This window comes from Fragaria vesca, linkage group LG1 (assembly GCF_000184155.1).
Source record: "Fragaria vesca subsp. vesca linkage group LG1, FraVesHawaii_1.0, whole genome shotgun sequence".
Taxonomy (NCBI): domain Eukaryota; kingdom Viridiplantae; phylum Streptophyta; class Magnoliopsida; order Rosales; family Rosaceae; genus Fragaria; species Fragaria vesca.
Window position 1 is genome coordinate 784766 of NC_020491.1, and position 10012 is coordinate 794777.

The following is a 10012-nucleotide window of genomic DNA, read 5'->3' on the forward strand; positions in this document are numbered from 1 at the left end:
CCCAGAAAGCTCCAATCTTTTCGAAAACCCAGAAAGCTCAAGCCTTTCTCAAGGAACCCAGAAAGCTCAAACCTTTCTCAAAAACCCAGAAAGCTCCAATCTTTTCGAAAACCCAGAAAGCTCAAACCTTTCTCAAAGAACCCAGAAAGATTCCATTTTTATAAGAAACCCAGATGAGCAACAAGACGTTGCTGCTGGAGGTTTGCACCAAAAAGGGGTGGGCTGCACCCCAGTACTGTATCACCAAGCAAGGCCCTGATCACATTCCTCAGTTCTCCGCCACCGTTGTCGTTAATGACGTCAGATTCGACTCTCAGGGCTTTCTCGGGTCTAAGAAGGAAGCTGAGGCATCTGCTGCCGGAATGGCGCTGGAAAAGTTTCTTGGTTATCAAAGCCAACAGCCCATCAGCCCAAATGTCAAGTCTTTCTCTTCCCCAGGTAACAAGGTTTTACAAGGGTTTAAGGTTTTATTGTTCAAGGAAGTTCTGTAATCTGTAGTGGAATTTTGATTGTTTGAGTTTGATTGATGCAGTGAAAGTTGGTCCTTCGCTGAAAGTTGATAGCAATCAGACATGGGTGAGTCTAATTTTTTTCATATTTGAGGTTAAAGTTTCCGACTTTAAGAGTTTATGTTGAGGGTTTTGCAAGATTAGCTTACATTATTGTTCATGATATGCTGTTGAATTGGTATATTACGATTTAATGTACTTGACAACTTTGAGAATTGGTATGCTTAGAAGCCTTGTTAGATAGAGCTCGAGGTTAATAAGATGTAGACTTGATTAATTGTTTTTGCTTTGCGTCCTGCAATGCACTGTTCTTTAATTGTTGAGTGTACAAGGATTCAGGATTGTGCAGTGTGTCTTGTTCATTTAGTAACTCCTCCTTACGAATTATATTTTGGTTGTTTACTTGGCTCGTTTTTGTTAAAAGGTTTTGAGTTAAAGGTTTTGAAGATTAGCTTACATTATTGTTCATCATATGTTGTTAAATGGGAATATTACAATGAAATGTACTTGACTGATATGCTTAGAGTATGATTAAGCCTTGTTAGATAGAGCTTAAGGTTAATAAGATGTAGTGTTGATTAATTGTTGTTTGAATCAGGATTCATGGTTGTGCAGTGCTGTCTTGTTTGATTAGTAACTCCACATTTTACCAATGAACTTTTGGTGGTTTACTTATCTCGTTTTTGCACTACTGTGTCCTGCAATTTTGACTCTTAAATGTACTGTTTGTGACTTTAGAGTAGGAAAAAGCCTTCCTAGATAGAGCTTAAGGTTAATAAGATGTTGTGTTGATTAATTGTTGTTTATATAAGGATTCCTGGTGCTACTGTATTTGTAGAGCTTCAGATTAACTTTTGGTGGTTTACTTATCTCGATTTTGTGCTACTGTGTCCTGCAATTTAGACTCTTAAATGTACTGTTTGTGACTTTTTTGATGGGGGATAAAGTAGTTGTCTTTCTCTTGCAGGGTGACACTAATATCACACCGAAGAAGAAGGGTGCAGATGAAGTGGAGCAGTTGTTGGCTCAGGAACGGAAGGTATGCTTTGAGTTGTTTGGTTTTACTTGGTGATTATGGTTGGATGAAGTCGCGAGCCTCTGAAACATGTTTTATGATTAACCAGCTATGGCACAAGGAGAAGCTTCAGCTTGAGCTGAAAAACCTTGAATTGGCGAATGCAATTGAAGTGAAGAGTAATGAGATTCAACAATTTGAGAAGAAACTGCAACATATGGTAATCAGTACTCTGTTGATGTCAATGAATTCTGTATCTATTTGTTCGTGGGTAATCTAGTAGCTAGAATACGGTTGGCTGACATACTCTTGGCCATTATGTATAATATGAGCAACTGCTGTGCTTTTTCCTTTCAGAAAGAGATGGCAACAATGGAGCAGAAGAAAACTGAAAGGATGTTATCATTGGTAGAAGAGAAAAAGGTTTGTTGTCAGTTATCTTTTTGAAATTGTCAGATTTGGATGAATGAATCTCTTTGTTTGTTTCTTTCTTTCTTTTGGCAACTGATGAATGAATCTATGAATTCTTAAATTTGCTTATTGACTTGCAATTGCAGGGAGAAAATGAGAAACTCCATATGAAAGTGGCTGAACTGGAAAAGCAACTCCAGGCAGTGAGTGGGGATATGGAAGGGGGAAAGAAGATTATCGGTCTCTCCGACTCTTTCAGAAAGGAGCAAAGCTATAAAGATGAACTTGAGCAGACTCGTAAGGCGTTGATCAATGTATGTCAGTTTGTTCTTTCTATTTGGGTGGTTTGTCAAATATGTTATTATTCTAATATTATCTCTAAAATGTTTCCTTAGCTATACTTGTAGTTTATATTGGATTAATTTACTGATATTGATTAGCCTTAAACATATTGAAGCCTCTTGGCCTGATTTGTTGATTTGCTAATCTTAATATGCTCCGAATTGATGCCTTAAACATATTGGAATCTACAGTTCTACAAACTGCCGGGATTGTTGCTCTTGACATTTTTACCTACCAATTTGGATCTTTGAAATGTAATTGTTATTATAATACCTCTAAAATGTTTCTTTAGCTATACTTGTAGTTTATACTGGATTTGTTTACTGATTTTGATAAGCCTCAAACATACTGGATTAATTTACTGGCATTGTTACCTACCAATGAGGATCTCTAATATGTGATTGTTTTAATATTATCTCTAAAATGTTTCCCTAGCTATACTTGGAATTCATACTGGATTAATTTACTGATATTGATAAGCCTTAAACATATTGGAGCCTCTTGGCCGGATTTGTTGATTTGCTAATCTTAATATGCTCTGAATTAGTTCGGAAGTTTGGAAGAATTGTAGTGGAATTATAGGGTGTCGTCTGTATTTTGAGCAATACGGTGGAAAACCCAAGAATGTTTGAGTGATTTTTTCTGTGTTGTGCATCTTAAGGAGCATAATGTAGCTATCGTTCTTGTGTTATCTTTGTTATTTGCAGGTATTATGTGATGGTTCAAAAGAGAATATTGGGGTTAAAAGATTGGGAGATCTTGAATGGGAAGCATTTCAAGTTGCAGCTAAAAGAGAGTATTTTGTAGAAGAAGAGGTAAATGGAAGGGCAAAGGAGTTATGCTCAATATGGGAGAATTACATTGGAGATTCTAATTGGAAGCCATTCAAGGTCATCACGGATATGAGAGGAAGGATCAAGGTACATGTTTCACTGGATTCTATGGTTCTAAAAACTGCCAGGATTGTTGCTCTTGGCATTGTTACCCACCATTATTTCCTTGTACTCTAAACTCTTTTACTTCCCAGTTCTCACTTGGCCAACTGAGTTGCATTTGTGGGTTGCAGGAAATCATTGACGAGGAAGATGAAAAGTTGAAGAAGTTAAAGGTGGAACTGGGTAATGAAGCATACGATACAGTGATAACTGCACTGTTGGAAATGAAGGAGTATAATCCGTTTGGTAGATATAAGGTAGAGGAGCTATGGAATTTCCAACAAGGTAGGAAGGCATCATTGATGGAGGGAGTCCAATATCTTCTTAAGCAACTTGATTTGGTCAACACTAACAAGCGACGAAGAAACTGAAGCATGGATTAACACAGAGGTCGTCAGTCTTCAGCCTTGTAGTTGTTTCTTTTCTGTCTATGAAGTTCATATGAATTGATGATCAGGCATACTAGCACCTCTCCTTGTAAAGATCAAATGGAGCTTTTAAATACTATATACACTGAGCTTGTATAATTCAGTATCAAGGTTACCTAATGCGAGTCCCCAGGTGTTTAGAGAGGCAGCTGGGTTGTTTAGATACAATGTTGTAATGAGAAACCCATCCCGATTATATTCGGAATCCAGTTCAGTTTTGTTTGTCTGAAATGAGTGTTTTTTTTTCTCTGGTTCTGCTCATGCCTTTTTTTGCAAGATTTACTCTTCAATTTCTCAATAGGAGAATGACTTGATTAGTTTGAAATGGTATTTAAAAGCTCCATTTGATCTTTACAAGGAGAGTTAATAACTTACATGATTGCTAGTATGCTTGATCATCAATTCATATGAACTTCACAGAGACAGAAAAGAAACTACTACGAGGCTGAAGACTATGACGACCTTTGTGTTAATCCATGCTTCAGTTTCTTTTTCGCTTGTTAGTGTTGACCAAATCAAGTTGCTTAAGAAGATATTGGACTCCCTCCATCAATGATGCCTTCCTACCTTGTTGGAAATTCCATGGCTCTTATATATCTAATTTTGTTAAACTTGAACACAGGGTCATCCTTCTTGGTACACTATTACATTCTGCAGGTGCCTCATAGAAAATGAAGTATATACGTCAACTGGGGAATGCCTTGTGTGTTACGGTGGAATATTCATTTGATCTACCAACAGGATTCATTGAAATTGAGACCTCTCTGATTTCATCTGATCTTCTGTGACTTTACTCTAATTAAGTGACATACGTAAATAAGTCCTAATACAGTTTTCCAAGTGGTTGAATTAGTTCAATTTTAGTCAAATTCATCTACAAATGTCATTTTGGTTTTGCAACCTTTTCTTCTCCCTTACCCACTAGGAATCAGTCTTGGACTTCCCCAGTAGAAATTGGAATGTTCAACCTTTACTAGTTTAGTTAATTCCCTTACCCATTCGGAAACTTAAACTTCCCCTTTCCTATTAGTAATAGAGAAAAATGCAGCAACAGTGCCTTTTTACGTTCTTTATATATTACGAGCATTTGGGTTAGGCTTGAACACATCATTTCTGCAGATCACAGAATTGAAAGTCCGAGTTAAAAACAATGCATCTCAAAGCTAATAAGCAAGCAGAGAAGTCACTGGGTGGTGGATGGAGATTTTTCCAACAAAAATCCAAACTCCAAAAGGCCTCTTACTACGAGGAGGTTAAATCGTGGGCAAATGCCGGGGCAGCATACATCAAATATGCACACTGCAGAAAATCGAAGACTACTACTAGTACTGACGGCGATTATGAAGCCGCATTGCGTTATGTTGATGCTGCACAATGCTACAAGAAAGAGGCCATTGCTTGCTTAGAACAGGCAGCAACTTCCTTTTGTGAAATGGGATTGAATGGTTCTGCTGCTCTACATTATCAAGAAATTGCGGAAATGTACGAATCTCTTCTTGACTTTGAGAAGGCTGAAGAGTTCTTTGGAAGGGCAGCTGAGTTGTTCACAGAACCGATGAGTCGTGACCGCAGCAAAAGGAGAGCTGCTGGATGTGCTAATCGGATTACTGAATGAAACCTGTCCCGAGTATATGTCTTGTGATTTGTGAATACAGTTCAGTTTTATTTGTGTGAAATTGAAAATGGTGATTTTTTTGATCTACCCAACACTAGTCATCGAAGTTGAGACCTCTCTAATTTCGTGTGATATTATGGTGCAACAAAACACTGAAGTGACGTATATACGTACATGTCTACATGACAAAGTGATCATAAATCCTTATGTTTTGGCTGTCTTTGTATCATCATATTACCATTTGATCGAACAAACAAATTAAGCAATGACAGATGCGTAATTCACCTAATAACTAGAACCTTCATTTGTTATGATGACAATTTTTCCATTATCACACTGTTTCCTGAGGAAATTGGTTTTGGGACTCATTGGTTAATAGGTATCAATAGCATTCAAAAGAAAATTAATGCCACATATTAACAGGTGGGAAAGATCAGAATTGACAAGGCAGCTAACATGAGAGAGAGAGTCTCATATTATTGAAAGCCAGAGATAAAACAACTGAATGAAAACTTGGAAAGTTGAACAGAGAAATCAGAAATGTTACCATACACCGGTTTGTGAAGCATATGTTATACACTGATAATCAAGAGAATGTATCAGATATATTAGACCAGGTCCATGTTCTCTTCTACCCAATTTGCTAATACATTATGCAAGTTTGTCATAGATTCCTTGCATTGCACCTGGGTCTCATCTCATATACATCCACAATTTCACCAAATTATGAATGTTAATTAATTAACTTAATTGGTTATAATTAGCGGTAATCAAACCGCGGGCGCCCGCAGTAATCATCAACCTTAAGCTCTTAACTCATACTGTGAATTGGCAAATTGGCACAGAAATGATTGAAAGTGCTGACTTCATATGCAGAACATTCCCCTTAATCATGCAAACATGAGACATGATTTCAAGTTGAAGTTGGTGGTCGATCACTTATGAGATATTAGTCTGATTTAACAACTGAGCTACTAATTATGCATCTATTAGTGACATTATTATAGAAACCATCAGCTCACCTTCCCCAGTTTCTCCACTAATGAGAGCAACAGAAGAAACCCAAGAACAAATGCTGTGTTTTTATGTCGAAACACAATGCTTTCCAAGAAGACAGTTCTATTAGCTAGGGCATGTGCACCAGAAGAAAAAGACCTTGAAATAACACCAAAGCCATGTGCCCCCATTTGATAATTATGAATCCTGTGACTCTAATTTGGCTATTCTCTCAGTCATAGTCGGTACTCGGTGTCTTACATACTCATTTGTACATCTTTATGCAACCTAGTGGTTCATAGACAAAGACCTCTCTCAACTCTCAACTCTTGAGGCCCCTCCCATTGTTTTCGTTACATTAGATTAGAAAGCAATAGCATTAATTTGGTCGAAAATTATACCGCGCACCCGTCATCTCCACCGTCGATTTTGACGCAGACTTAACAGAGACTTTTTCGCTCGTTAAAATCGACGGTGGAGATGACGGGTGCGCTGAATAGGCTCTCTAATTTGGTACAGATAGTGTCACTTCCTAGCCTCCATTTGAATGTGGACTAGTTTTTACCAATGAATCTTTGTTTTAACGATAGTGTGTGGGTTTTTTTTTACGCTGAATGATTGAGGATATGTGAATAAATCGTCTTATCACTCTATTTTATTAATAAAAGAAAAAAGAAATAAAAGAGGGGGATCAAAACCAAACCTCCCTAAACAAATGATAAAATCAAAGGAGTGGTTATAATATGAGTTTGGATTGGACCGTGATAGTCTTTCATGATCAAGAAACAAGCTTCTCAGTTTTCACTACTACTCTTTTTGCCTTTGAGATCGAATCAAGTCGATTCTACTTCAGATGAATCGGGTAAAAAACAAGAACAGATCAAAAGGTAAAAAGTTTGATAAACACAACCGAGTCACAAGTAGCATGAAAAATCTCCAACAGTGGCTGCAATGGTGAAGTGGTAGGTCTCTATCGGCCATGTTTGTTGAAGAACACACCTTGAATATTGGTAACAAAACAAAGGGGTGCAGGACAATAATTTAGCTCGCCAATATTTGAGTGATAACGATGGAATATCCAATCATGCATGCAAAGGATAATAAATTGGCTCTCATCAATCTTTGCCATCCTCTCATCTTTTGAGTACTAAAATCTCAGAAAAGGAGTGGTTTCTGGCGTGTATAGCAACCAGAGCAACCTACCCTTTTGCCTGAAACCGATATATCTAGCACATAATTCCTATACCATATATGAGAAATGAAATGAAACCTGCAATTATCACTTTGTTTCTAGCAAATTAAAGAGAAGCACAAGGATTTTCATAATTCACATAAGCACAAATCACTTCCAGAGTTTCAGTTATTCACACCAAGAAAACAGAGAAACACAGAAAGCATAACAATCAAAAGAGAATTCAGAGCTTCAATAGCCTTAATTGGCTTCAATTTCACACAACAACAACAACGATAGTCACAATTCACAGAAACATTAACACTAAAACAATGAGTACTCAAGCAGGGGGGGCCGAATTGGTCCAGACAATGTCTTTGAGCGCCGGTCTGAGCTCTTTACTACAGAACTGATTATACTCCAGAGTATCACCATTGTCTTTCTTCACCTCCACAACCAGAAACGACGGCGTCACAGCGAAAATCTCCGCCGCAATAGCCAACTTCCCTTTCCTGCCGCTCGCCTCGCCCTGCAGCCTCACCATGGAGTCACTCTTCTTCACCTTAAACTTGCCGGCTTTCCCCACCTCCTCCAGCTTCGATATGACACTGCTCGCCGACCGCGTCGTCGCGAATCTCAGCTCCTCTCTCTCCTCCCTCTTCTTCTCCTCAAACAGAGGAGACAAATCGAACCCTTCAGAGAGCGAAATGATATGAAACGCGTTCAATGTCTCCATCTGCTTCGAAGTCTTCTCCGTAGTCTCATCGAACTCTCGCTCTTTCTTAGACTTCACCGTTTTCGGGATAGATTTTTTGAACCAAGACGAATCCATGATCTTCGCAATGGAGATTCTGGTACTCGGGTTCGGGTCCAGAAGCTTCGTGATTAGTCTTCTCGCCTCGGAAGAAAACCACGGCGGACATTTGAAGTCACCTTTGTAAATCTTCCTATACATGGAGACCAAGTTGTCATCCTGAAACGGAAGAAACCCGGCGAGCAGGACATAGAGGATAACTCCACACGACCAAAGATCCGCCTTAGCTCCGTCGTAGCCTTTTTTCCCGATCACCTCCGGCGCCACGTAAGCCGGCGTGCCGCAAGTGGTGTGCAACAGCCCGTCTTGCTTCAAGTGCTCCGAGAAAGCACTCAACCCGAAATCAGTGACCTTTAAGTCACCGTCTTCATCTAACAGGAGATTCTCCGGCTTCAGATCGCGGTGGTAGACTCCTCGGCTGTGGCAGAAATCCACGGCGGAGATCAGCTGCTGGAAATAGACTCTGGCCACGTCCTCCTTCAGTCTTCCTTTCGCTATCTTCGCGAAAAGCTCGCCGCCGCGGACGAGATCCATGGCGAAGTAGATCTTGGACTTGCTTGCCATGACCTCATGAAGCTCGACGATGTTGGGGTGCCTCACCATCCTCATCACCGAGATTTCTCTCTTAATCTGCTCCATCATTCCGACCTTGATCACCTTCTCTTTCCCCACCACCTTCATCGCCATGGACTTTCCCGTCTTCAAGTTCCGGGCATGGTACACCTTCGCGAAGGTTCCATGTCCCAGCATCCGGCCCAGCTCGTACTTTCCGTGAAGCAAGGCGGAACCGGCGCTCTTCTCATTAGCCATGATTTTCAAGTGCAACTAGAAATATGTATACAAAGAAACGAAAAAAAAAAAGGGAAAGTGCTCTAAAAGCTAAGGTAACGTAAAGGGGAGAAAGCCGGGGATGAAGGGGGAGAATAGTTCACCCGTCTTCAACGTGTTTCCGGTGGCAGTTTCTGCCGCCGATGCAGCGTTTGGCTCGTATACACAGCTCAGGCTTTCTCAACGATGCTCCTCTCATCTCTCTGCATTCCCTAAAACCCTTAATTGATATATGAGAGGTTTTGGAGATTTTCAGCTTTGGAGATTTTGGGTTATGAATAAAGAACCAGATGAGCTCTGTTGGTCTTTTTCTTTCTCTCTGGTTTTTGCTTCTGCTTCCGGGTACTCACCGTTTGGGTTATATACAACTCTCCAGGTCTCAAATTACGGTTTTGACACTCATCGGCTACGGTTCCATGCTCACCTCATTCTCGCTACGTGTCGAGAAATTAAACGTATTTACGTTGGTCGGGACGTCACGGTTTCGGACACGTGTGAGGTTTCGCATGGGTTTCGGATACAGCGCATGCGGACGATGGGGTTATTACGATATTACCCCGGTTGGAGATTTTTGGCTGTGAAATATGTGGATGAATGATGATGATGATGATATGTATACTACCATGTAAGATAAGCAGTAAAATAGGGGAGTTGCATAGGAATTTCGTATTTCAAGCGAGCCTAAAATGGTAATTACGTTATGAAATATCAAAAGAATTTTTACGGTCCATCAATCGGGTGGTAGACACGTGTGAGTAAGATTGATTAAGGGCCTTGGATGATTCTTACCATGGCGGTTTGGTAAGTGACAAGTCAGCATTGAGAGGTCCTCGATCATGCAGAGGGGTGGTGGGGGGGGGGGGGGGGGGGGAGTATCCTCTGATCTAGAGGGACAGTGACCTAACATTTGATTTCAAAACCCTACAAATTTTAACAGCCGGTAACAGA

The 10012-nt window shown here is 40.0% G+C and overlaps 3 protein-coding genes across 3 annotated transcripts; 2 read left to right on the plus strand and 1 right to left on the minus strand.

Moving 5' to 3' along the window:
- Nucleotides 1-116: 116 nt before the first annotated feature.
- On the plus strand, nt 117-3866 carry LOC101311119. The gene is made up of 8 exons (XM_004287074.1): nt 117-438; nt 533-576; nt 1477-1548; nt 1634-1744; nt 1882-1947; nt 2082-2249; nt 2985-3197; nt 3344-3866. Exons 1-8 carry the CDS (start codon nt 174-176, stop codon nt 3581-3583), a joined length of 1179 nt encoding a protein of 392 aa, XP_004287122.1. The 5' UTR covers nt 117-173; the 3' UTR covers nt 3584-3866.
- A 924-nt stretch (nt 3867-4790) lies between these two features.
- On the plus strand, nt 4791-5255 carry LOC101313157 (alpha-soluble NSF attachment protein 2-like). The gene has a single exon (XM_004288663.1). The coding sequence runs from the start codon at nt 4791-4793 to the stop codon at nt 5253-5255; it is 465 nt and encodes a 154-aa protein (XP_004288711.1).
- A 2249-nt stretch (nt 5256-7504) lies between these two features.
- Nucleotides 7505-9404, minus strand: LOC101311602 (CBL-interacting serine/threonine-protein kinase 6-like). The gene has a single exon (XM_004287075.1). It carries the CDS (start codon nt 9044-9046, stop codon nt 7763-7765), a length of 1284 nt encoding a protein of 427 aa, XP_004287123.1. The 5' UTR covers nt 9047-9404; the 3' UTR covers nt 7505-7762.
- Nucleotides 9405-10012: the final 608 nt, after the last annotated feature.